This window comes from Meles meles, chromosome 3 (genome assembly GCF_922984935.1).
Source record: "Meles meles chromosome 3, mMelMel3.1 paternal haplotype, whole genome shotgun sequence".
NCBI classification, from domain to species: Eukaryota; Metazoa; Chordata; class Mammalia; order Carnivora; family Mustelidae; genus Meles; species Meles meles.
Genome location: NC_060068.1, coordinates 78,561,227 through 78,589,096, shown reverse-complemented (window position 1 = coordinate 78,589,096; position 27,870 = coordinate 78,561,227). Strand labels below are relative to the sequence as shown.

General features: G+C 40.4%; 1 protein-coding gene across 1 annotated transcript in view; it reads left to right on the top strand.

Annotated features, from left to right (window-relative positions):
• Nucleotides 1–2,819: 2,819 nt before the first annotated feature.
• JMY (junction mediating and regulatory protein, p53 cofactor) overlaps nucleotides 2,820–27,870 on the top strand; it is a 111,673-nt gene continuing 86,622 nt past the window's right edge. Inside the window, 1 exon segment of the mRNA XM_045999261.1 lies at nucleotides 2,820–4,002. Within this exon segment, the coding sequence (XP_045855217.1) occupies nucleotides 2,962–4,002 (1,041 nt within the window). The 5' untranslated portion in view covers nucleotides 2,820–2,961.

Sequence of the window (27,870 nt, the reverse complement as noted above, 5' to 3'; positions counted from 1 at the left end):
TCCATTAGGCCCCTGAGCCTCATTCATTCATTCATTCATTCATTCATTCCCTGTTCTTAGTCCTGGAATGTGTGACTAAATAATCAGAACTGCTGTTTTCTCACATGTAAAATTAAACTTATCCCTTTCCTAAGTACATTATATGACTGTTGTGAGGATAAAATTAAAATGTGCAAGAAAATCCTATGTAATTTGAAAGCTGCTATGTAAATGATTACAGTTTTTATAAAAAGCCTAAAGAGTTCAAGCACTTCCCAGATTACCTTGCAATCTTCAATACATTCACACAGAAAATTATTTTCAAGCCTTTTCAAAGCTGGTAAGGTGTATGTGGCTTTCTGTGGTGTTACTTATTCCTAGAGAGTAATTTTTGCACTCAGAGATCTAACTTGACAATCAAATACACAGCTAGATAAAGAATTGTAGAGGGATGCCTGGGTGGCTCAGTGGGTTAAAGCCTCTGCCTTCGGCTCAGGTCATGATCCCAGGGTCCTGGGATAGAGCCCCGCATCAGGCTCTCAGCTCAGCAGGGAGCCTGCTTCCTCCTCTGTCTCTGCCTGACTCTCTGCCTACTTGTCTGACAAATAAGTAAATAAAATCTTAAAAAAAAAAAAAAAAGAATTGTAGAGTACTACAGTAAACTGCCATGGGAATTTTGGTTTGTTTCTCTTCATTTCTAGGATAACAATTACTAAGATAGAGGAAATGAGATACACTGAACAACCCCTTTGACAAAACACAGAGGTCAGAGTCTTTGGAAAAAAATATTTAAAACCTGTGTGGCCACGAAACGGTTTTTTCTAGCACTATTGTGAGAAGACATAATTTAGTATCTGTGGATAGATATTGCAGTTTTTATATGTAAATAAAAATATTTCCTATAAGCATTCTTTTAGGGTTCATTATTGGTATTCAAAGTAATCTATAATCTATTAGAAGAGAGCTAGTGATCATGTCATCACTTTTTATGAAAAACTTTTAGTGGTACCTTTTTAGCAGAAAAGACAGGTAAGTTTTCCTTGATATGTTATCTGTTGTTTAGCTGGTGATTCAGATTTCGAAAGTTTTATCTCTGATTTGCATTTGAGAGTTGGGACATGTTCAGTTACAGGCTTTGCAAATTTGTGGTTCTACATAAAGAATTGTAAAAGAACATTTAAAAAACCTGTCCTTTCCCCTTTTTCCTCATCCTGCCCAAAGTAATATATATATTTTTTCTGGTCCAAGCAGATCTATAAGTCTATAATGTCCACCTGAGTGACAGGGCTAAAAATTTAGATTGTTTATTTGGATGCCAGTATATTGAAGTAAGTGTAGCTAACAATGCATCTTTAATCCAAGTGGTTTTGCATAATTTGAGAAACACGTATGAAAGTAAAAGAATAATTCCCATTGTACTTTACTGTGGATGCAGAACACCTGTACTATGAATCAGGAGCTAACAGTAAAGAGAATGACTATAATATAAACTAGATTATAAGATCCACCTAGCAATTTAAAAAATGTGTTTCACTTTTTAATGAAAAAAATATATAGGGGTGCCTGGGTGGCTCAGTGGGTTAAAGCCTCTGCCTTCGGCTCAGGTCATGATCTCAGAGTCCTGGGATCGAGCCCCACATCGGACTCTCTGCTCGACAGGGAGCCTGCTTCCTCCTCTCTCTCTGCCTGCATCTCTGCCTAGTTGTGATTTCTCTCTGTCAAATGAATAAAATATTTAAAAAAAGAAAAATATATATAAACAGCAAAATTCTTCAGATTTACATGATTTTTTTTCTTTGTGCATTCTGAGGTCTCTAGATAATTGAATCCAACTTCAAAAGGACTTAAGCCAATGACCTCGAAACGAGGTTCCCAGAACAGTACACAATGACGAAACCTGAAGCAATAAAGCGCCGATGAACTGAAATGTAAACACTCATCCTATTAGGACATGACTGAATTTTCACTTACTTAATTTGGTTTTGGAGTTCTATTGGCTGTCTTCAGACACCTCCCTTTCACATCTTAAATCGTGTCTCAAGGGTATTAGAGGAGAATTCAACAGTCTGGGGTATCCCAATAAAGTTTAGCACATAGTCCATGTGATGTTACAGAGCACTTTCTGAATAGAGGGGTTACATATACCGACTTCCCCCGGGGCTCAGAAGCCACTTGTCCCCCAAGACACACGTACCACACTCACCGTCTTCCCAACCTGCCATCTGTGGAGAGCCTGCTCCAGCTGCTGAGGAAGGAGGCTGCGCGGAAGGCAGGAGTCGCGCGCGCGGCGGCTCGCGGGCGGGGGCGGGGGACGGGGGACGGGGAGGGGCTGAGCCGCCGCGCGCGGGCGGGGTGTGCGCGCCGCCGCCGCCGCGTCACCAGCGTGCGGCACGTGCCCGTGTTTACGTCCCTCGTGGAGCAGCCTACGTCAGCAGCCAAATGGCAACATTGTGGCGATACTGAGGCTCAGAGTTTAGGAGACGCGTCTATCCGTCAGGCCGGCTCCGGGCGGTCGGGAAGAGGAGGAGAAGGAGGAGGGGCGGGGAGATCGGCCTGGGCGAGCGGCGGAGACGTACACATCGCCGGCTCCTACCGCCTACCGGCCTGCCTGGCCCCGCGGGACCCGCTCCTCACCTTCAGAGAGCCGCAGACGCAGCACCGCGGCCTCGCGCTGGGGGCTGCCGGGACGGGCGTGAGGCGCTGCCGCAGCACCGGGCTTGTAAACAGATCCAGCCGCACGTGACCATGTGAACTACCTGCTCCGGGGACGCGTATTGTCTTTCCTGCGAGCCGCGCCACAAAGGAGCGCGGCGGGTTCAAGTGAGGAGGGCCGGGTGAGCAAGAGGGGAGAGCCGGCTGGCGCGCTAAGATGGCCGAAGGCGCCCATCGAGGGTGAGCGGGGGGCGCGGTGCAGCCAGCCGGTGAGTCTTCGAGCGGGCAGGGCCAGCGGCGCCTCCCCCGCGGCCTGGCACCGGAGCCACCATGTCGTTCGCGCTGGAGGAGACGCTCGAGTCGGACTGGGTGGCCGTGAGGCCCCATGTGTTCGACGAGCGCGAGAAGCACAAGTTCGTCTTCATTGTGGCCTGGAACGAGATTGAGGGCAAGTTTGCCATAACCTGCCACAACCGGACGGCCCAGAGGCAGAGGAGCGGCTCCCGGGAGCAGGCAGGGGCACGAGGGGGCGCTGAGCCCGGAGCACCCGCGTCCGACGGGACCCGCGTGCCAGGCAGCCCAGCTGGCAAGAGCCGGCCCGAAGCCACGGCCTCTGCGACTCTGGGTAGAAGCCCGGGGCCCCGGAGGAGCGCGGCCTGGGCGGAGGGCGGCTCTCCGCGGAGCGCGCGCAGCCTTCGTGGGGACCTGCTGCTGCGGTGTCCCGCCGGCAAAGGGGCGGAGAGCCCCCTCAGGAGCCCAGTGCGGGCCAAGACCAGCCCGGTCCGAAGGGGATCTGAAGGCAAAGGTGTGGCGGGGGCCGCTGTAGCAGCGGCCCCGCCGGCGCCCAGAGAGGCCCCGTTGTCCTCCGTGCGAGTAGTGAGCGCTTGCGGGGCGGTCTCCGAGGAGATAGAGGTGTTGGAAATGGTGAAGGAGGACGAGGTGGCCCCGGCAGCCCTGGCGTTGTCGGACGCGGAGCAGCCGCCTTCCACCATAGAGCTGGAGTCCCCAGCCGAGGAGTGTAGCTGGGCCGGGCTCTTCTCCTTCCAGGATCTGCGTGCTGTGCACCAGCAGCTGTGTTCTGTGAACTCGCAGCTGGAGCAGTGCCTGCCCGTATTCCCCGAGGAGCCCTCTGGCATGTGGACCGTGCTGTTCGGGGGCGCCCCAGAGATGACCGAGCAGGAGATCGACACTCTGTGTTACCAGCTCCAGGTCTACCTGGGCCATGGCCTGGACACCTGCGGCTGGAAGATCCTCTCCCAGGTACTTTTCACTGAGACAGATGATCCCGAGGAGTATTACGAAAGCCTTAGCGAGCTGCGGCAGAAGGGCTATGAAGAAGTGCTTCAGCGGGCCAGGAAGCGCATTCAGGAGGTAAGAACCTAGTCTGGGCTGCAGTCATTGCTTGTAGCTACTCACTGCCGGAGGCTGGAGCCTCTGTCTGGGCGGTGACCGTGACCATATGGGAGACTTTTTCTTCTGGACAAGAGGAAGAAGATGGGCTCCTTACCAATCAACTCCTTAATTCCTTTCAGTGGTGGGAAAACCGTGACTTTTCTTAATTGGCCCTCTGAAGAAACTTTGTCTTTAGACTTAGCATTTATCAAATAGGCTGTATATAATAAGTGGTGTGTTTTCTACTCAGTGCTGTGGGTAATAAAGCCACTAAGAAACGAGGTGACCCATAAATATACACTGAGCATTCCTCTCTTTTGCCTCTCTTTCCACCAATAACTGCTCAGATACAAATCTTACTTTTCTGATGTCCTGTTCATTTATTCAAAATAGTTTGTCTTAGGGAATACAGTTGTCTTTTTTTTCTTTTTATGTCTCCGTCTGTAGTTTGGAGGCTTAGGCAAATTTTAAATTCATTTTCCTTCAAATGAGTGGCCTATCCAAATGAAAAAGCACCATGCGAATGTATTTTTAAGGGCTTTTGAGTAGTCTCGAGTCTTTACAGCTGGCTGATGTTTAACTCCTGTTTTAGGGAGAAGAAAGGTCTTGAGCAGGAATGTTTATTATACTTTCGTACTTGTAAAAGTAGTACGAAGCTTTTTCAAACCATCTTACACTTAAAATTACAGAATAATGTACCAGGACTGCATGGGTATATATGAGGAGGTCTGTGATTTGTAGGATATACGTAATTTGCGGTCATGCCTACCGTAGAGCTTCTGCTCAAAGAACAGTAGGAAAAAAAGTATTTTAAAATGTTCTTTAGTTTTTGGGTCACCTGGCTGGCTCAGTCAATAGACCGTGCAGCTCTTGATCTTGGGGTTGTGAATTTGAGTCCCATGTTGGGTGTGGAAATTACTTAAAAATAAATATTTTTTTAAAAAAAGATACACTTTAGTTTTCCTCATGGGCACTAACAGATACTTCCTGAAAGCTATTATTTTTGGTATTAGTACCGATTGAGGTTAGAGGTGGCATCGGGAAATGCCCCTTTTTATGATGTTTATATTCCTGACATTGTGTTGTCATCTGTTAACCTTGCGTGTGTTTATAAAAGACTCAAATCCTATTAAGGCGAGGAAGCTGGTACCTCGTGGTTTATCCATGGAATCGTATGTATTTTTCATTGCTAGATTTGGGGTGTTTTTCTTGATTAACTCACAGTGCTTTCATACAACTTTCTGAATCCAGGTTTTCACTTCTTCCTGTTAGTTTACTTTGTCCTAAGCATTACTCACCTGTAATGCGATCCCTAGAATTCTGGGGATGTTTCTATTCCCTTCTTTTTTTTTTAAATAAGATTTTTTATTTATTTGAGAGAGAGAGAGAGAGAGTGAGCGTGTGCATGCATGAGTGGGGGGTAGAGAGAGGGAGAAGCAGACTCCCCACTGAGCAGGGAGCCCCACTGGCCAGCTTGATCTCAGAATCCTGGAATCATGAACTGAACGGAAGGCAGACACACAACTGACTGAGCCACCCAGGTGCCCGTTTCTCCCTCTTTATCATCTAAATCTGGAATCTGTGTTCTACCATAATTCTTTTTGGAAGGAAGTGGTAAATTTTAAATGGTCACATCTATTCTCTTTAAAGTTTTGTTACTATTGATTTGATTAATATTGTATGTCTTTTAAACTATGTGGACAGTATCAATATTTCTTTCTCATAATTTTTTGTTGAACTTGATTGTTTTTTAAGTTTTTTATTTATTAGCAAGAGAGCGTGTGCACGAGCTGGTGGGCGGCAGGCCCCTGTGGTCAGAGACAGAAGCCGACTCTGCTGAGCAGGGAGCCTGAAGAGGCTCAATCCTAGAACCCTAGAACCCAGTCAGATGCTTAACTGACTGAGCCACCCAGGCAACCCCTAAACTTTATATCTCTACATGATGTAGACTTTAGTTTTAATTTTACTGATTTTTGAAAGAGTAATTTTGTCTGGTTTCATTCAAATAGGGTCAGAAATGAGAGCTGCCAAAAAATACAGTGTTCTGGAACTTTTCCATGGGGGTGGAGGGTTACATTTTTTTAAAAATATCTTTTCCTAATGTTATGTTGACCATGGTGTTGTGTTCTCGTTAACAAACAGAATTTAAAGTTTTATAGAGTATTTTGTGTTCTGGAAGACAAGTCAAAAGAAGTTTATTATGAATTCATTGGACATTAAATATATAAATTTTTGGTGCTTCAATTAGTAGATTTGAACAGTACTTGAAAAGTAATTATCAGGACAAGAAATGGATTCAGTTTAGTGCTCACCCTGGTATCTACTGGAAGTTTATATTGAAAGAAATGAAGCTCAGTAGGGAGAAAGGGTGGTGGGATTAATTAGCGACTTCTGCTATGGGCCCAATAATGGGAGTGTAAGAACATGGCAAACATGTTTTTTTCTTTTTTCTTAGCTGCTTAAAATGTTTTACTATTTTAATAGTTTGCAGTAACTTTTTTAGGTAGACTATTTATAGAAAATATATTTATATATATATAGGAAATAATTTTTGTGCTATTGATTTTATTAAATTTAGTACAATGGTTTTTTTGTTCCCAATTCTGCAGTTGACTTGTGGAAGCGGTTATAAAGGTGTTCAAGCCAGGTATATCTGGTAAATCAAACACATTCTTAGGTATATATTACTTAGAAAATTTAAACTTTTGGTTGTGTTTTTCCTTCTTTATTTTCTCTCAGTCTATTTTCTGCTTTTTTTTTTTCTCCAGTATCCCTTTTCCTGTCTATTTAAAGGCTTTAGCCTAAAGGCCACACCTGTTTTTGTTCAAAATGGTCCGTAAATTGTGTAAAGGAGGTGATTTTTTGTTTTGTTTTAGTAGAACAGACTGTACAACTAGATTGTAAACTTCTCAAGGTCACTGGCCTTGAACAGTATCTTGGAATTCTCTCTGCCATCCCTAGTTCAGGGCCACACATCTTGAGCATTCTTAATATTTGTGGAGCAAGGACACCAGAGGTGTTTTTGTTGTTGTTGCTTTTTAGTATTACAAGAATTCAGAGGATTTAGAAGAAGGGTCTTTTTTATTTAAAGCTATGGGTAAATAAAATTTTATTATAAATCGCTAAATGTAAATTCCACATAAGGGACCATGGTATTTAGAAACTGAGAGTTAAACCTTATAAAACTGTAAATAACTTTCTAAATAAGGGGTCTTTATCTGGGGCTGGTGAATTCCTTATAAATTGAGGGGAACTATAGATGGACTTTAATGGAGTGCCATAAAGTAGCATACTAAGTTTTATATGCATAGACATTTGCATTTTTGCAGAGAGGCTTTTATCAAATTCTTTAAGGTGTTCTTCAGAAAGAGCTTTAAAACCATAGTTGTAAATCATTTGCTTTCTAAGCTTTGGGTGTACCTCTCTTGGAGTTTAAGTTTTAGAATATACTTACAATTTAATATGGGGTTATAAGAAGTACTTCTATATCAGTTCTGTGAAATATTAAGAATAAAATACTAAGTTTTCTACTACATGTTTTAATGATTCACAGATTTGGTCAGTTGACTAGGAATTATAGTTTGTGAGAAGCTATAATTTATGTAATACTAATAAGAAATTTTTATTTAGTTTTAAAGATTTATTTATTTCGAGAGGAGGAGGAGGGAGGGGCAGAAGGAAAGAATCTTGCATGCACACTTCCTGCTGAGCAAGGAGCCTGACATGGGACTGGATCATACAATCCTTGAGGTCGTTACCTGAGCTGAAAACAGGAGTCAGATGCTTAACTGACTGAACCATGCAGGTGCCCCACTAATGAGAAATTTTTCGATAACATAGGAATTGTAAGGTTCTGTGCTACTTAGGGCCTTAATCTTAGATGGAATTAGTAATTTATTAAATGGTGGGTTTGTTTTAGACTTTTACAAGGGTTTGCTGTAAGGAGTGCTATTTGTGTAGCAGGCACCCAATTTGAATGAATCAGGTGCCACCAAGGCCCCTTGGGATGGTTTGAGCAGTAGTCTTAGTTGTTGGCTAGAGCTGGGGATCATATTATAGTGTATATGCATGGGTGACCTGTACCGTGGCTTTCTTACCTTTGATGACCTCGATTTTGTAAATAGTGGTTTCTGTATAAGACAACTATTGTTGAAATAGTTGTGGTCCTTTAGGTAGTGAACCTTAACTATGATGGTAGGCTTGGTTAAGATCTAAAATGGTCTTCTCTTTGGAGAAGAGATTATGTTTATACAGTTGCTCAGCTAACTTCTTCCCAGTTGATTTTAACTTATTGCTAGTAAAGCAAACCAACAAAAAAGCACTAAGAGCAGTATGTGTTTTTGTTAGTAACCATGTAAGGGATGCTGCAGAGAGAGCCTACCTAATGTTTGAAGTCAGAAAGACCTGGCTTCCAAATAGAACTCAACACTTACCTGACCTACTTCGTTAACCTTCTTAAAACAGGGAAATGGGGAGATACTTAAAAGATATCTAAGGTTTAAGTAAGATATTATGAAAAAGTGCTTAACAAAGTGGCATGTATAAAGGAGGCTTTCTTTATACACTTCACAGGAAGTGTTCTCTTTTTTCCTGTAATGAGGATTCTCCAGAGTTTTTTCACCTCAGCATTTCTTTAAGGGAATGTAACTAATATTTATTGGCACTACTTAGGTATTGGTGTTTCATGTTTACTATCTCCTTTCATCCTCCCCACTCTCTTTTCAGGTAAATCGTGTTTTATACCTGTTTCACTGAAGCAGAAGTTGAAACTTAAAGATGTTGGATTTGGCCAACCTTAAATATAAGCTAAGTTGTGACCAGACTGGGATTCAAGTGTAAATTGGTTTGAATCCAAACATGTGCATTTTCTGCCATGCCTTGTTTCTCTGAAGACAATAGAAGGGATGTCAGTCTCTACTCCTGAGAATGGGAGAGTGGCTATATTTAAAACTTCTAGTCAGTTCAATAATGGCTTTTAAATTGAGATAACTCATTTTTTTAATTTCAAATGAACTATGATAGGCATGCTGTGGGGCAGAGTCTCATGTTGTGTTACAGAAGAAAGGGGTTGCCTAGGGGTGCAAGGATGGGTTTATGTTAGACAAGAGTGCCCGATTGCTGTTTTCCTTTGTAACTTAAAATGACTCAGGTGTAAATAACGTAAGGGACAGGGAGCTCTAGAAAGAATGCTTACCGTCTCTCCAACCATTTATGACTTTTGTAATTTTTCTGAAAAACTAGGATTAGTTATAAAACTCTGGAGCCACATTGATATCCCAGCTTTTTGTATTAGAGAAATCACAGTCTTTTTGGAGCCTGAGGATCCTGGCCTTTCACTGGGACAGTGTGCCATTACCCGTGATTAGGTGTAAATAGTAGAAGTAGTCTCAGGAAGGACTTAATGTAGTTGCAACTGAGAGAGCTGTATGGCTGTATTTTCCCGTAAAAATAAGGCACACACAGTTAAGGAATAATGAAGCTAAGTGAATTTTGTAGGATTCTTGAAAGTTATGAAAGACTTGAAAGGTAGAGGCCATGAAAACAATGATTTAGATACTAACATTTTCTTCATTTCTGTGCCCAAATAAACTTGGCCATTTTTCACATCACTGAAAAGAGAGAAATATAGAAAAAAGATGAATATATCCTTTTAGGTTAGTGCATCTATAATATGGAGGCTGGTGGCAGGAGAGCAGCCACCTCTCTGATCTGCAGCCAATCAACTGATTGATGTGATGCTTTCTCTGCTTGCTGTTTAACATTACATGATGCCCCATCCATCAGGTATTTCACAGTCTTGAAATCAGGCATGTTTCCTCCTTGCTAAAACCAGGCCAGCTTGGACAAACACTTGACCAATGTGAGTTCAAGGGTGTCGGGGTGGGAGGTAGTACAGCGAAGAAGGGGAGAAGGTGAGTGGGTGGTTTGGTTTGTTAAACATAACAGTATTGTTATGTTTGAATTAGCAATCTTCACTCCCCAAATCTTCACATGTAACTTTAATCAGTCTTTCACTGTTCTCCATTGCCGCTTTATTTGACCTTTCATTGACTGTGGAATATTGCTGAAAGTGAGAATTGAAAGCAAAAGGTGGCCTTCCATTGATGGTTGAATGCCTGTGTGCTTACTTTTTTGTAATGGGAAGTTTCCTATGGCTCTTTTCACTCTTTAATAGGCCAGATCTGTTCCTCTTTAATCTGCCCAGTTCCCTTAGTTGTTGATGGGAAAAAATTTAAGTTGCAAGGCTGAGAGAATGTAGTGAAGACTAATAGTTCTTAGTGCTATTTGTTTTTTGATAGGGGTGAAGTTCCTTTGGACTTTCAAGCTTTTTGTAGTGGACTGTTAATACTAAGTAGCCTTAATAGAGAGTAAGTTATTAAAGCTCCAGAAAGGCAGAGAAGGATTCATTCAGCAAAAAGCTGGAAAATTTCATGAGTTTTCTTCAATGTGGGAAAATGTCCTTTTATGCTTTTCCTTGGATTTTATTTTTTTTTTGTCTTTTTTTTTTTTTTTAAGATTATATTTATTTTAGAAAGAGAGCACGGGGGCACCTGCATGGCTCAGTGGGTTAAAGGCTCTGCCTTTGGCTCAGGTCATGATCTCAGGGTCCTGGGATCGAGCCCCGCATCTGGCTCTCCGCTCAGCAGGGAGCCTGCTTCCCTTCCTCTTTCTCTCTCTGCCTGCCTCTCTGCCTACTTGTGATCTCTGTCAAGTAAATAAAATCTTTATAAAAAAAAAAAGAAAGAAAAGAGAGAGCACGTAGGGAAGGGGTAAGGGAAGAGGAAGAGAATCCCAAGCAGACTCCCTGCTGAGCACCAAGCTGGCTTTGGGGCTCCATGCCTTGACCCCAGACCAGAAACTGAGCCAAAATCAAGTCTGACACCCAACTGACTGAGGCACCCAGGTGCCCCTATGCTTGCCCCTGAATTTAAATTTTATATGGTTATAATTGCATATGATAGATACTTTTTGTACTGTAGTAAAGGTTTTGTGGTATAGGCTGTGAAATAAAAATAGGCCTGATGGGCTAGAGGAGAATGGCTTTAATGATAAGCGTATGAAATTCATTTAATGATGTGTGGTTTTATTTTTAACATTAGCATTTGAGGGTGATGGCTAGGGGCTTAGTTGTTTTAACAAATATTAGTACATTCAGGTAACATAAGCATAGGGAGACTACAGTGATAAACAAAAATGGTGTTTTTCTTTACAAGAGGTTTTAAATACAGTTGGTTATCAAATTGGCCTGCTGCTAGGAATTAGTTGAGGCATGGTATTTTTTTTTTTTTTTTAAGATTTTATTTATTTATTTGACAGACAGAGATCACAAGTAGGCGGAGAGGCAGGCAGAGGGAGAGGGGAAAGCAGGCTCCCCGCTGAGCAGAGATTCCTGATGCAGGGCTTAATCCCAGGACCCTGGGATCATGACCTGAGCTGAAGGCAGAGGCTTTAATCCACTGAGCCACCCAGGCGCCCCAGAGGCATGGTATTTTTTTTTTTTTTTTTTTTTTAGATTTTATTTATTTATTTGACAGAGAGAAATCACAAGAGAGGCAGACAGAGAGAGAGGAAGGGAAGCAGGCTCTCTGCTGAGCAGAGAGCCCGATGTGGGACTCGATCCCAGGATCCTGAGATCATGACCTGAGCTGGAAGGCAGAGGCTTTAATCCACTGAGCCACCCAGGCGCCCCGAGGCATGGTATTTTTAAGAAGCTCTAACTACACTATGGAAAGTGCATAGGGGAAAGAAAATTTATTGAATGTGGCTCAGTAAAATCTATTTTTGTGCTAATTCTGATAATAGTAGCTTGACCTTAAAGACTGTCACTTAAGGTCCTTGGTCTCTGTGTCCCAGGTAAGACCAAGGTTAGAATTTAAGGATCCCCGGGGTGGTTAACAGGTATAGTATGGCAAGTGTTGGAACTTGAGCCACTTGTTTTATGTGCTTGTATCCAGGGTTAGGGTCTCCTTGCTGTAAACTGACTGTTCACTGTTCAAGTCACAGCACTTCTAATTTTGCTAGAGTTTTTTTTAAGGCTTTAAAAAAGCCATAATTCATTTTTGACTGCACAGAGCATTAGAAGAGGGCAGAAGTGTTTCTTCCTGTTCTTATATTTATTTTCTTGGCCTCACTTTGTTCATTACTTGTTCTCGAGGTATTCCCCATTTCCCCCAAAGTTTCTTTACATTTGCCTGTGGTTTCTAGTATTAAAACTGCTTTTCCATTTGAAAACTTGAAGTTACATTTACAAAGCAAATATTTAGCTACTAAAATTATTTCTCTTTTTTTTTTAAGGTTTTATTTATTTGACAGAGAGCACAAGTAGGCAGAGCAGCAGAAAGAGAGAGAGAGTACAGGCAAGCAGAGAGAGAGGGAGAAGCAGGCTCTCTGCTGAGCTGGGAGCACAGCGTGGGGCTCGATCCCAGGACCCTGGGATCATGATCTGAGCCAAAGTCAGATGCCTAACTGACTGAGCCACCCAGGCACCCCTAAAATTATTTCTTTAAAACTTCTTCATCTTTACCTTCTTGTCTAGGTGAGTCTATCTCCTCTTCGCTGACACCAATGGGGCCATGTTGAGAGGGACCTGTGTGTAGTGAAATATGTGAGGCTTTAAATTTTCAGTCATCAAAATAACCTTTATTGAATGCTTCCTGTGGCTCAAGCACTGTGCTGAGGTCTAAATTACCTCAGTTAGCGTGTAGATAGGAGTTAGAGGTAGTGTTTTGACTTTTGAGTCTTGGCTCCTCTACCTGATAGCTTTGTGAACATGGGCCTACCTAATTGTCTTATTTCCTTAGCTGCTGCTTCTGTAAAGTGAGAGCACACTGCTGCCTTTAAAAATAGGTTTTATATCAGTACTTAGAACAGTGCTGTGTACCCAGCAAACACTTGGTAAATGTGAACTCTTAATGTTAATCTGTATATCAAACTAAGAGGTAGGGATTTTACAGTAGAGGATATAGGTTCAAAGAGATCAGATAAATTTGTGAAGATAACAGATCTGGTGTGTAAGCGAACTGGTATCAAATCCAAGTCCGATTCTATCCTGTTTTCTTTATTGTTGGCATACACAGGGAGAGAAGCTAACAGATAAACATTGGCAAACTGAAATACTTGGTCAGTTTCTCATAACCAGACAAAAACATTAACAGTGTCTGGCTGCTGATTGTTTTTGGAAAACCTTGATTATGTCTGTAATACTGTAATAATGTTGTCTATAATTAGAGAACATGGTAATCCTAAAAGAGGCTAATTTAAATTTATGCATATATGATAATGAAGCTTTAATGTGAGACAGAATGCATGTCTGTCTGTCTTTTTTTTTTTTTTTTCTTCTGATAGAGAATAAAAGGTGGAGCAGCAGGCAGAGGGAGAGGGAGAAGCAGGCTCACCCATGCAGGGCTTGATCCCATATCAGGGCCTAAATTGAAGGCAGACACTTAACCAACTGCGCCCCTCTTTTTTTTTTTAAGATTTTATTTATTTGAGAGAGAGTATGTGAGAGAGAGAGAAAGAATAGGGGGAGAGGCAGTGGGAGAGGGAGAAACAGAATCCCCGCTGAGCAGAGAGCTTGACATGGGGCTTGATCCCAGGAACCTGAGATCATGACCTGAGCCTAAGGCAGATGCTTAACTAGTTGAGCCATCCTGGTGTCCCAATGCATGTCATTCTTAAAAGAATCATTTATAGCGGTACCTGGGTGGCTCCGTGGTTTAAGCATCTGACTCTTGATTTTGTCTTGGGTCATGATCTCAGGGTGAGATCCAGCCCCATCTTGGACTCCACACTGGATATGGAGCCTGCTTGAGATTCTCTCCATCTCCGTCCCTTGTGCCTCCACATCCCTTCTCGTACTTGCTCTTTCTCTTAAAAAAAATTCATTTATAAAAATAATTTTTCTAAACCACAGGAAGAACAATTGATAGCTTAAATATTCTCTTGTAAAATCTATATAAGCTAAGGGCTTAGACATTTTGATAATTTTCCCTAAGTTTTCACATGTGTATTTTATCCCCCCCCTTTTTTTAAGATTTTATTCATTTATTTGACAGAGCACCAGCAGGCAGAGGGAGGGGAGAAGCAGGCTCCCCGCTAAGCAGAGAGCCAGACGTGGGGCTCAATCCCAGGCTCCTGGGATCATGACCTGAGCCAAAAGCAGACGCTTAACCAGCTGAGCCACCCAGGCACCCCCAAAATATTTTCCAATGCTCTCCCCCACCCCCGCCATGGGAGAGCTATAGAATTTGGTATAGTCTAAACTAAGAACTGAAATCTTACCTCCATCCTCCACTATTTACTCCCATTTAAATAATTCATCCATGACACCGAATAGTGACTATTATACGCCCTTTCCCCTTAATAGTACTAAATACTTATCTCGTTGGCTAGATTTTTCTGGTTAGAGGCGAGGAGGGCAGTTAAGTGTGTTACCTTCTCTTTATTTTTTGTTGGAAATCCTGCCCCCTTTTTTTCCTTCTATACTAGATGATGTGAATTTGGGTATTGGGGTTCCTAAATGAAAATAAAAAGGTTATGACAAGCTGGGTTAATGAAATGAAGGATTAAGAGGGAAAGGGGATGCCTGGTTGGCTCAGTCATGGAGCATGTAACTCTTGATCTTGGGGTTATGAGTTTGAGCCCCACATTGGGTGTAGAGATTACTTAAAAATAATGAAATTTTTAAAAAGGAAAGAGAGTGAGAATTAACTTTAGCAATATTTAAACTTGAAAAATTAGTGGAAATGGATAACCTTTTCTTTTTTATTAACATATAATGTATTATTAGCCCCAGGGGTACAGGTCTGTGAATCGCCAGGTTTACACACTTCACAGCACTCACCATAGCACATACCTTTCCCAATGTCTATAATCCCACCACCCTCTACCTATCCCTCTCCCCAGCAACCCTCAGTTTGTTTTGTGAGATTAAGAGTCTTTATGGTTTGTTTCCCTTCCGATCCTATCTTGTTTCATTTATTCTTTTCCTACCCCCAAATTCCCCACGTTGTATCTCCCCTTCCTCATATCAGGGAGATCATATGACAGTTGTCTTTCTCCGATTGACTTATTTCGCTAAGCATAATACCCTGTAGTTCCATCCACGTCGTCGCAAATGGCAAGAGTTCATTTCTTTTGATGGCTGCATAGTATTCCATTGTATATATATACCACATCTTCTTTTGGATAACCTTATTTAAGTAAAAGTAAATTATGTGCCAGCCCACAGTGAAGATGGGGTAGGTGCTTGCTTTTGTAAATCATATGTTGAAAAGTCTCTGGCTCCTTGGAGGGCCATGGAGTGGGCTTTTGAGAAGGTTTTATTTTACAGATTGAGCTTGGAAAGAATTCCAAAATTAAGTTACAATTCATTTTCTTTTCATCTTGTCTGACTACGTGACTCCCCACTTAATTTTTTTCAGTTTACCCTCTTCCCATGAAATATTTCATCATACTTTGTCTTCCTACACTCAACAGATTGGCATGTTTCCTGTAAGGGAAAAATAGACTGGTTGTGAATAGGCACATAAAGGGCAGTGGTTAAGAGCTTGAGTTAGGCTGTTGAGGATTCATACTTTCTTCCTTTCATCCTCTACCTAACTTTAGGCAAGTTACTGGCGTAATAGTTATGCCTATATCATATAGGAAGAGTAACAGAGAATGTGTGTAGGGAGTCTAGCAGAATACCTGGTACTAGAAGCCCTCAGTAAATACCAGCTATTATGATATTCTTGAGTTTTTCCTGAAACAAACGGATACTGACTGCTGAATTCCTCCTAGACCCAAATTCGCTTCTACTGCAAACCAGGTTGGTTTTAAGAGCGGCTGATGCCATACAGGTAAAAGATTTCCAAACCAAAACAATGTCAAATCAGCAATAAAAGTGTGTTTGTTAAGCCTCTTAATGGTCTGCAGTAGAAACTCCTAATCCGGGGCACCTGGGTGGCTCAGTGGGTTAAAGCCTCTGCCTTTGGCTCAAGTCATGATCTCAGGATCCTGGGATCAAGCCCCGCATCGGGCTCTCTGCTTGGAGGGGAGCCTGCTTCCCCCTCTCTCTCTCTGTCTGCCTCTCTGCCTACTTGTGATCTCTGTCTGTCAAATAAATAAATAAAATCTTTAAAAAAAAAAAAAAAGAAACTCCTAATCCATGGTTCCCAAGTCCCCTTGTTGCTGTTTCATGTGAGTAGTATTGTTTTGGCTGACTTCACAGGACACGATGGTTCTTTTCAAAGTCAGCTTTTTCTGTAGCTCTTCCATTTTTTTTCTTCCCTTATGTTTGTAAGCATCCCAGACAATTGTGATCACAGTACATTTGTGGCTATTCCTGCTGAAGTATTTATTTAAGAAAATCGTAAGGATTAACCTCTGAAAGTCCTTACAGTCTTTCAGGCTTCTCATTAGTCACTTATTCAGCGTATTTTTGTGCCAGGTGCTACTGTTAGGCATACTGTAGAAAACGAAACAGCCCCTTTCCTTAAGGTTCACTAAAAATTCTGTTTATTCTAATTGAACTGTCTTTATTTTATGTTATGTTAGTGTTATATTATCTTAGAGATTTTATTTATTTGACAGAGCACAAGCAGGGGGAAGGGCAGAAAGAGAGAGAGAAGCAAACTCCCCACTGAGCAAGGAGCCTGATGAAAGTCCTGGGATCACAACCTGAGCCGAAGGTGGTACTTAACCACATGAGCCACCCAGGCGCCCCGAATTGTCTGTATTTTTTAAGTGCAGGCTTTTCTGATGAGTATTTTAATAACTTGTTCTTGTAAAATATTGTCATATTTTTCATTACACTTGTACAAATTTACCTCTATTTTGGGTAGTCATTTTATAGTCAGTTGTGTTGTTAGAAGTCCAACTACCACTTAAAATAATGTCTTCATGGGAAAAAAAGGTGCCTTTAAGGTACAATAGGTTTATTAATAAAGAACTACCTAGTTGACTTTTCTCTCCACCTTTACTTATTTAGTATATTTTTCAAAGGATCCAGAATTATTTCTTACGAGGATAATCTCAGTATTTTTGTGTATTGATTTTTTTTTCCTTAAGTAGGCCCTGTACCCAGCATGGAGTCCAACAAGGGGCTTGAACTCTCAAACCTGAGATGAAGACTTGAGCTGAGAACAAGAGTTGGGTGCTCAACCACCTGATCCACCCAGGTGCCCCCCGATTTTTAAAAATACTTATTTTTTAAAAGGATTTTATTCATCCATTTGAGACACAGGATGAGCGTATGAGCAAGGGGGAGGGTCAGAGTGAGAGGAAGAAGCAGGCTCCCTGCTTGATCCCAGGACCTAAGATCATGCCCTGAGCCAAAGGCAGTTGTTTAACTGAGGCACCCAGGCACCCCTGTAAATGGTTTTTTTTCTGGAAAAATAGCTAAACCTCTTTTCTAGCTTAATGACTTGAAAAGTACAGCAGGGTGGATACACTGCAATACTGTTAGAATCAAGTAGCCATTTTGGAAAGCGCAGTGGAATAAATTGATAAAGGGAGGATTACAGCAAATCACTGTTGTGTCACAGTTCAGGGTTTTTGGAGATACAGGTTTTGAGTATTCATAAACTGTAGTCATTGATTTTTGTTAGTTTTTCATGTACTGTGTGAATATTTGTTTTTAAAACTTATTTTGATGTCTGTGCATGTTTGGGTGTGTGCGCCTGGGTCCTTAAGCTATTAAGTGGCGTTTTACTCTCCTTCTGCCCTGTGGTCATCTCTCATCTTAGAGTTCTAAGTCCAGCATTTCCAACTTTCACTTGCATCTAGATGCTCTGCCGAATTTCTCTTCATTCCATTTATCCAGAGTGTATCCTCTCACCTGCCATCCCTGACTTGGTGTGTGGATCTCTGTGAAGCAGTGCCTTTAATCCGAGTCTTTGCTATTTCCCTGAAAATGCCTCACTTCCCTCGGTTCCCAAAACTGTTATTCATTTCTTCCTGGTCTGGTGTTTATTGGTCTTAAGAAGCTATTGATTATGACACATGTTTGATTTTAAGACAGGTTTTGTTCAGTGTGGAAAAAGAAACACTGTTATATGTACACATTGATTTGTAAATGCATACTGATTCAGAAATATTAAATATTGATTTTAGAACTAAAGAACTAAACACAGAGAACAAACTGTACTCTTACATTGCTTACCGTTGTCCTGTAGACAGAGCCCAAATTCCTGGCATTCAGAGCCATCCATATTTTGGTTAGCCTGCCAGTGTTAACTCTTTCTTCTCTACATGAATCTTTCATTATTCTAGCCAAGGTCTTTTACCCATTATTTGCTGAATTCACAATACCCATGTTCCACTATACAGTAGACTGCCCCCTAATGTCTTCCTTTTTTTGTCTAACTACCCTTCTTTCTGGGGCCAGATTAAGTGTCGCCTCATAGAAAGTCATTTCTGACCACTGTCAGAGTAATTTCTCTCAGAAATCCATAGATCAGAGAGGCCTTACATTATGTTTGACTCGTATCATCTATAACTGCTGCCCTGTGTTTTTCTCTTTTTGAACAACTCCTGCCCTTTAAAATGCATTAGAGTTCCTAGGAGACAAAGACAGATTTTCTTGCTACAGTTCTAATGCTTCAAATTCCCCCATGCCTCTGTATACTGTTGGTGCTCAGTAGATAGATTTTCTTCGATCTTCAAAGAAGTTGGCTTCTTTACATGACATGTATGCATGTAGCTAACATTTGACTAAAGGTATGTGTTTCCCCAGGAGTAAAATGAAATGTACCAGTTCTCTGTGGAGTAAAGAATCTAGAAATCAATGTCTAAAATTTCAGAATGAGTTATTACTGTCAGTAGCCCTTACACTTTGTATAAGGGTAAACGATAAATGCTAATGTGTTCTAGCATTTAGCTAAAACTGGGTTTTAGCATTAACTATTATTAACAGATAATTAGTGATTAACTTACAAAATAATATAGAAACAATTCAGTTTTATTATAACAAGAATAGAATTGAGCAGTGTCCTTTTTTTTTTTTTAAGGTTTTATTTATTTACTTGCCAGAGAGAGAGCACAACACAAGTAACTAGAGCAGCAGGCAGAGGTAGAGGGAGAAACAGGCGTCCTGCTGAGCAGAGAGCCGAATGTGAGACTCAATCCCAGGATCCTGGGATCACCACCCAAGCCGAAGGCAGATGTTTAACTGAGTCACCCAGCTGCCCCAAGCAGTGTGCCTTGTGAATGTGGAAAATACGTTTGGCTTTAGTCCTTACTTTCAGTTGGAGAAACAGATTGCAGGCCTCAGTAGTGCTAGTCCTGAGTCACTCCTTTTTCACACACAGGTGATTATTTGAATATCTTAATAATTTAATAGCGAAGATATTTGTAAATTTTGTTACATTGTTTCTTAAACATCTTTCAAATTAAATATAAGGCACTCTGTCTTGTGTTTGACAGAGTAGGAAAGAAAGTATGAAACTGTACACAGGAGAATTTAGCCTCTAAATTTTATATCTGCGGCTTTAAAAATTATTCCATGATCTCCAAGGATAGTAGCAGTCTTATAATCCTGAAGTTAGGATTGAGCCTGAACTAACTTGAACTAACTCTGATTGGGAACTTATAGGGTGGGAACTCCATAATGAAGCACATAAGGTGTCTTCCTCCTCTCTTCTCCACTGGAATGATCAAGTGGAATAGGTTTGGGGAGAGAAGTGTGGTGCAAGGTTGTCATTTTGCAGTTTTCTCTGCTGCAAGCAATTATAGGGAGTATTTAAAAAATTTTTTTTTAATGGCTGTCACTGACTCCTTTAAGATAGAAAGTCTGGGGGCACCTGGGTGGTTCAGTGGGTTAAAGCCTCTGCCTTCGGCTCAGGTCATGATCTCAGGGTCCTGGGATTAAGCCCCGCATCGGGCTCTCTGCTTGGCAGGAGCCTGCTTCCTCCTCTCTCTCTCTGCCTGCCTCTCTGCCTACTTGTGATCTCTGTCTGTCAAATAAATAAAATATTAAAAAAAAAAGTCTGTCAGTCCTTGCTCTAGAAAAATTTTGCAAAAAGCAGAGTTTTGTTTCAGATAAGTGAGACCTCGGAGGTTAAGAGCCTATTTCTTAATCATGATTAGATCAAGGGAGGCCAAAAAAAAAAAAAAAAAAAAAAAAAAAAAATCCAGTAGGGAAGCTAGAAAGAAGGGAAAGTGAAGAGTTCTTAATAGGCTAATATGTTTAATTGATTCTTTATGCAGTTGTGCTTCCATTTCTTTTAAGTGAATCAGTAGAGCAAAATAACTTTCTAAAATTGCACGAGATGTGTCAGGCCTTGAAGCAGAAATAATTCAACTCAACTTGCTATTTCTAGGCCCCTGTTCCCTGGCTCGTCCTTTTTTCCTCTGCATTCTGCTATGAGCATCTCTGTATTGTGTTGGCTGCACTTGAACCTTTCCATCCTTCTGTCAGGAGTATTATAATTCTCATTCAGATCCATCTACATTCTGTCTCAGTTGTGTCCATCAGCAATCTTTTCAAATTTAGCAAACCTGCATTTTCCATATTTTAAACATGCCAAACATTCTTAATCCTAAATAATCCAGCTCTTTCCAATTTCTTTGTACTCTTTTTGTGTGTGTATGTATTATTCAAAGCACCTTGTGCATTTTGCAGTTGATAACCTGCAGGTGTCTGCAGCTCAGGCTATTTATTCCCTGGGTTTCATCAGTTTTGGTTAGCAAGATAGAAACTTATGTTGTTCATAATAGGTTAGTGATTATATATATTTTTAAGATTTTATTTATTTATTTGACAGACAGAGGTCACAAGTAGAGAGGTAGGCAGAGAGAAGAGGAAGCAGGCTCCCTGCTGAGCAGAAGAGCCAGATGTGGGGCTCGTTCTCACGACCCTGGGATCATGACCTGAGCCGAAGGCAGAGGGTTTAACCCACTGAGCCACCCAGGTGCCCCTGTGATTATATTCTTTTATCAGTTAAATTTTTTCAGCATAGATTATAGGAAATGGTTTAGACTAAAAAGTCTAATGCTTACAGTAAATTGCATCTTTTGAAGGTTTAAAATGCATTTGCTTTAAGATTATTTTCATATATGCAGATTAAAATAGATTGCCAGTTGAAGTTATAATTGGTTTTAAGGTAATCTAATGTTGGAAAAACATGAAACTTTATAGCAAAGAGGACAGATTAATAAATTAGCAGTGTTAGGTGAGATGTCTTGGGCTTCTCTGCAAGAGTATTAAGTTTAGTTGCCGCACAATACTTTTGTAACGCACTGTTCTGTTTCAGGATAAAAAGCATGTGGGAAATAATATATAAATATATTAACGTGAACAGAATAACTTATTTTCTGTCTTGTCAATTGCACATATCTGTGTTGAGTGGTATTGTGATTTAATTAATAAGTATATCATGACCTGATATTTTTGTGTTGGCAGAAAATAGTATCTGTTTGGTGTATTACATTTACTTTAGTGTCTCTGTAAGAAGAGCTCAAAGAAGCCTAGCTAGCGTCTGAGGATTGTCTTACTGTTGAATAGTGGCATTTGATCACTGGTAAATGACTCCAGGAACTTTGTTATTGAGAGATGTTTTGCACTTTTGTTTTCTTATTCTTTTAATGGTTTCACATTCCTAAAACTTGGTAGAAAATCATTATCTTGAAAATTTTTCCTTTTTTTTTTAAGAGACAGGAAGAACATGTACATGCATGTGCAAGCTGCAGGATAGGGACAGAGAGAGAGGAAGAGAGACAGAGAATCTTAAGCAAGCTCCATGGCTAGCGTGGAGCCCAGCTCAGGGCTCAGTCTCGTGACCTTGAGATCATGACTTGAGCCAAAATCAAAAGTCAGATGGTTAACAAACTGAGCCATTAAGGCGCCCTGAAAATCTCCCATTTTCAAGTGGAATAAAGATAAAGGGCTGTAAATATACATTTTCTGGCAAGGAGAGAATGGTTGCCTTTAAAATTATAAAGGTAGTTTATAATTCATTTTAAAAATTCATTTTAATTCACTATTGTTGCTATTATACATTCACTTTTTTCCCCTAGTTATCTTATCTATCCTTCCTTAATCTTGTTATTACTAATATGCCTGCAGCTTTGAGGTGGTAAGCTGTGATGGAGGTGAGCACCTTTGCCACAAGTTAGAACTGAATTCTTAGACTTCAGTGCTGTGATTAGAAATTGATCAGTTCCTGCCACTTTCATACTTCTACTTAAAGTAGATGTAGCTTAAAATAGATGGCTCAACATAGGATTTAGCTACTTCTGAAAAATAGGTAGGTAGGCACAAGAAGAGAAGCATATATCATTATCATACTTTTTTTTTTTAGATATTTTATTTATTTATTTGACACAGAGAGAGTGGGAGAGAACAAGTACAGGCAGGGGAGAAGCAGGCTCCCTGCTGAGCAAGGAGCCTGATGCAGGACTCATCCCAGAACCCTGGGATCATGACCTGAGCTGAAGGCAACCACTTAGCTGACTGAGCCAACCAGACACCCCATTTTCATATTTCTCATGCCTCATCCTTTGAAAAGTTACATGTACACATATATTTTGGATATTTTGCCAAAGGGGATAATTTAATTTTCCTTTTTGATGTGTAAGCCAGAATACCTTAGAGGTGGAAATAGAGAAGGAATGAATATAAAACCTTCCTTTAAAAAGAACAAGTATATGGGGGCACTTGGGTGGCTCATTTGATTAAGCATCTGCCTTCCACTCAGGTCATGATCACAGGGTCCTGGGATCAAGTCCCACATGGGACTCCCAGCTCAGTGGGGAATCTGCTGCTCCCTCTCCTCCTACTTCTCCCCCCTGCTCATGCACTCGCTCGCTCTCTCACTCACTCTGTCTCAAATAAATAAAAATCTTAAAAAAAAAAAAAAAGTGTATGTATTTATTTGATAGATCATGACTGAAAAAAAAAAAAGTGTAAGTTGGGACGCCAGGGTGGCTCAGTGGGCTAAGCCTCTACCTTCAGCTCAGGTCATGATCTCAGGGTCTTGGAATCAAGCCCCACATCAGGGGAGGGGCTCAGCAGGGAGCCTGTTTCCCCTCTCTCTCTGCCTGCCTACTTGTGATCTCTCTCTTTCTCTGTATCGTAAGATAAATAAGTAAAATCTTAAAAAGAAAAAAAAAGTGTAAGCGGAATGTACATCTGCTCCTTACTCACATCTGTTTCTTGGTCTGTAGTTCTCATTCTCCGAGGCAACCACTCCTGAGTTTCTTGTGTGTCTTTCAGGTTCAATACATATAAAAGAACATAGGACATAGATATTCTCTACCTTTTTAACAACTCAAATGGTAGCATATACATACTCTGTTCTATATCTTGGGTTTTTATCCTTTTTTAATTTCCATTTTTTAAATTCTACTTAGTTAACACATATGGTAAAATGGGTTTCAGGTATAGAATTTAGTGATCCATCACTTAACCCTCAGTGCTCATCACAAGTGCCCTCCTTAATACCCATCACCCATTTAGCCCATCCCCCACCTATCTCCCTCCATCAACCCTGTTTGTTCTCTACAGTCAAGAGTCACTATAATTAGTCATATCTCTCACATTTTTCTTCCTTCATGTTCATCTGTTTTGTTTTGTTGAGTAAAGTTACATGGTATTTTGTCTTTCTCTGACAAACTTACTTTGCTTAGCATAATACACTCCAGCTCCATCCGTATTGCTGCAAATGGCAAGATTTCATTCTTTTTTATGGCTGAGTAATATTCGATTGTGTGTGTGTACACACACACACACACACACACACACACACACACACATACCCATCTTCTTTATCCACTCATCAGTTGATGGACATCTGGACTGTTTCCTTAATTTGGCTATTGTTCATAATGCTGTTCTGAACATCAGGGTGTGTGTACTCTTTCAGATTAGTATTTTTGTATCCTTTGGTCAAATACCTAGTAGTACAATTGCTGAATCATAGGGTAGTTCTATTTTTAACTTTTTGAGGAACCTCCATACTTCCAGAGTGTCTGCACCAGTTTGCATTCCCACCAACCGTGTAAGAGAGGGTTCTCCTATGTCCACATCCTTGCCAACCTCTGTTTCCCATGTTGTTATTTTAGCCATTCTGACAGATGGGAGTGAGGTGGTATCTCATCATGGTTTTGATTTGTATTTTCCTGATGATAAGTGATGTTGAGTGTCTTTTCATGTGTCTGCTAGCCATCTATCTGTCTTAGGGAAAATGTTCATGACTTCTGCCCATTTCTTAACTGGATTATTATTATTATTTATTATTATTATTATTATTATTATTATTTTTGAGTGAGTTTGGTAAGTTCTTTATAGATTTTGGATACTAACCCTTTATCAGGTATGTCCTTTGCCAATATCTTTTCCCATTCTATAGATCGTCTAGTTTTGTTGATTGTTTCCTTTGCTGTGCAGAAGCTTTTTATCTTGATGAAGTCCCAATAATTCCTTTTTGCTTTTGTTTCCCTTGCCTCCAGAGACGTGTCTAGTGGTTTTCGTTGTGGGTTTGGTTTTTTTTTTTTTTCCGTAACAGGCTGCATTTCTTTTAATGGCTAAATAAACTACACTGAATGGATTTGTTTTGGTACATAGCTTTTCCCTGCCTTGATCTTAACACTGTTCCTGTTAAAGTAGCAGATCTTTTTCTATATGTGCAAGTATATCTGTGGGATAAATTTCTGTAAGAGAAATTTATGGGTAATAAGAATGTGCATTTTAATACAGTTGTTTTCTGTAGAGGTATACCAGTTTACTGGCTCTCAAACTCAAGGAGATTGTCTTTTGTTTCTATATCCTTTTCAACCCAAGACTATTTTCTTTTTTGTTTTTAATTTAAAATTTTATTTCTTTGACAGAGCACAAGCAGGGGGAGAGGGGGAGGGAGAAGCAGGCTCCCTGCTGAGCAGGGAGCCCATGTGGGACTCCATTCCAAGACCCTGGGACATGACAAGAGCTGAAGGCAGAGGCTTAACTGAGCCACCCAGGCACCCCCACAAGACTGTATTTTCAAAACCTTTTTGGTCTTACCTGTGAAAAGTTTCGGTTTGTAATTTATTTTTATGAGTGAATCTTCATTTGTTTAGAAGTCATTTCTTTGAACCCCTTCCTTCCCCTATATTTTTACTGTATTTGTGGAAATTGTGTTGAAAGTATTTTTCCCTTTATAATTTGCTTCTTGATATTATTTTGTGTGCCTTTATAGCCAGTTTAAAACTTTGCAGCACAAGTTATTAGTCTGTTTTGATAGTTTTGGATTTTGAGTCATGCTTTATTTTTTTTTTTTTTAAAGATTTTTTATTTATTTATTTGACAGAGAGAGAGATCACCAGTAGGCAGAGAGGCAGGCAGAGAGAGAGGAGGAAGCAGGCTCCCTGCAGAGCAGAGAGCCCGATGCGGGGCTCGATCCCAGGACCCTGAGATCATGACCTGAGCGGAAGGCAGCGGCTTAATCCACTGAGCCACCCAGGCGCCCCTTGAGTCATGCTTTAAAAAGTACCCCATGATGAGATTATTTAGAGCAAAACAAACAAAAACCCCCTCACATCATCTACTTTTATGGTATTATTATTCCCATTTTAAGTTTCCTGATGCCCCTGGGATTTATTTTGGTGTAGGGATCCAACCTGTTTTATTTCCTGATTAAATGATGATTATGACATGATTTCTTGAGTGATTGATACTTACTCTGCAGTAAACGTCTGTGTATCTAAGCTCTTTATTAATACTACATTGTAGTTGATGCTTTTATCAGATATTTATAATACATGGTAAAGCCATTGCCCCGTTCCACAATTACTCTTTATAAATTTTTTTATTGATACTTTGTCCTCTTATTTTCCCATGTGAACTTTGAAATTGTCCTTTTCTTATGCCATAAATATATAAAGAAGCTATTACCATGTGAAATTTATAGATAATTTAGTAAGAATTGATATTTTTATTATTAGTCTCCCATTTATTTACATCATCTTTTGGTACTTTTTTCTTTTTTTTTTTTTTTTTTTTTTTTTAAGATTTCATCTATTTATTTGACAGAGCACAAGCAGGGGGAATGGCAGAGGGAGAGGTAGAAGCAGGCTATGGCAGGACTCAATCCCAGACCCTTGGGGTTATGACTTGAGCTGAAGGCAGAGGTTTAACTGACTGAGCCACCCAGGCACCCTCTTTTGGTACTTTTAAACATTTTATTTATGTGGCTGTTAATAGATGTAAGTTTAGTACTAAGTATTTTGTTGTTGTTGTTTCTATTGTAAATGGAATCCTTGCTAGTTGTTTTTACTATAACAGGGCTGTTGGTTTCTGCATATAAATGATAACTAAGCTTATTGAAATCTTTTTCTATTGTAGTTGTTCAGTTTTTTCTAAATTGGACTCTTAAATGGCCATTTTTTTAATTAATAGGCAGATATCTGTCAACAGAACCAGAATATCTTTTTTTTTTTTTTTTAAGATTTTATTTATTTTTTGACAGAGAAAGGAAGTACAAGCAGGGGGAGAAGCAGAGGGAGAGGGAGAAGCAGGCTCTGCTGAGCAGGGAGCCTGATGTGGGGCTTGATCCCGGGACTCAGGTATCATGACCTGAGCCAAAGGCATGTGTTGAACTGACTGAGCCACCCAGGCACCCCAGAACCAAAATATCTTTATCATCATTTTATTGTGTCTTTGTAAGAATAAAAAAGCCAAATTATTATTTTTTTTTAAAGTAAGCATTTCATCAGAATGAAAAGAGTTAATTTGATGATTTCAAACCAATGGTCATTGCCTTTATTTTTATTTACTTGTATTTTAAAGATTTATTTATTTGAGAGCACGCCCTGCGCACACTCCTTTGTGAGTCGGGGAGGGGCAGAGAAAGAAATCTTCAAGCACGCTCCCTTTTGAGTGGGGGAGCTGGGCACGGCTCAGTATCATGACCCTTGAGATCATGACCTAAGCCAAAACCAAGTCAGGTGCTTAACCAACTGAGCCACCCAGGCATCTCAGTGGCCATTGCCTTTCAACATCCACTTTCATGAAATGGCTTACATACTGGAGATATCATCCCTCCTAGTGCTGGAGATAAGACCAGGCTGATTTTTGTTATTCTGTACCTGTCTTAATTAAGATCATCCTGTGATTGACTTCAGTAATAACTTTGTGTTTTTTTCCCCTTAGAATAGCTAAAAACGCCCCCCCCCTCACTGGTCTCCGTCCATTAAAAGTGCTTTAATAGAAAACTGAACCATGAGAAATGAGAGGTTTGGCTCAGTTTTAGTTTAAACATGGGCATACTTTAGAGATATTGTGGGTTCGGTTTCAGACCACCACAGTAAAGCAGATGTCACAGTAAAAGAAGTTAAATGAAATGAATATTTTGGTTTTCAAGTGTATATAAATGTTGTTTCCACTATACTATAGTCTGTTGAGTGTGTAATAGTGTTTTATCTAAAAACAAAAAACAATGTACATACCTTAATTTACAAATAACTTCAGGGGCACTGCGTGGCGCAGTCAGTTAGTGTCTGACTATTGGTTTCAGCTCAGGTCATGATCTCAGGGTAGTGACATCAACCCCCATGTCAGGCTCTGCACTCAGCGTGGAGTCTACTTAAGATTCTCTCTTGTTCTCCCTCTGCCCCCCTCCTCCAATAAATAACTAAATCATTAAAAAAAAAAAAAAACACAAAAAGCAAACCTTACTGCTGAAAAATGGTAATCTTTTGAGCTTTCTGTGAGTTGTAATTTCTTAGAGATGAAGGGTCTTGCCTCAATGCTGTTGGCTACAGACTGATCAAGGTGATGGCTGCTGAAGGTTGAGGTGGCTGCGGTAATTTTTTAAAATCAGACAACAGTGAAGTTTGCTGCATTGATTGACTCTTCCTTTTATGAACAATATCTCTATAGCATGTGATGCT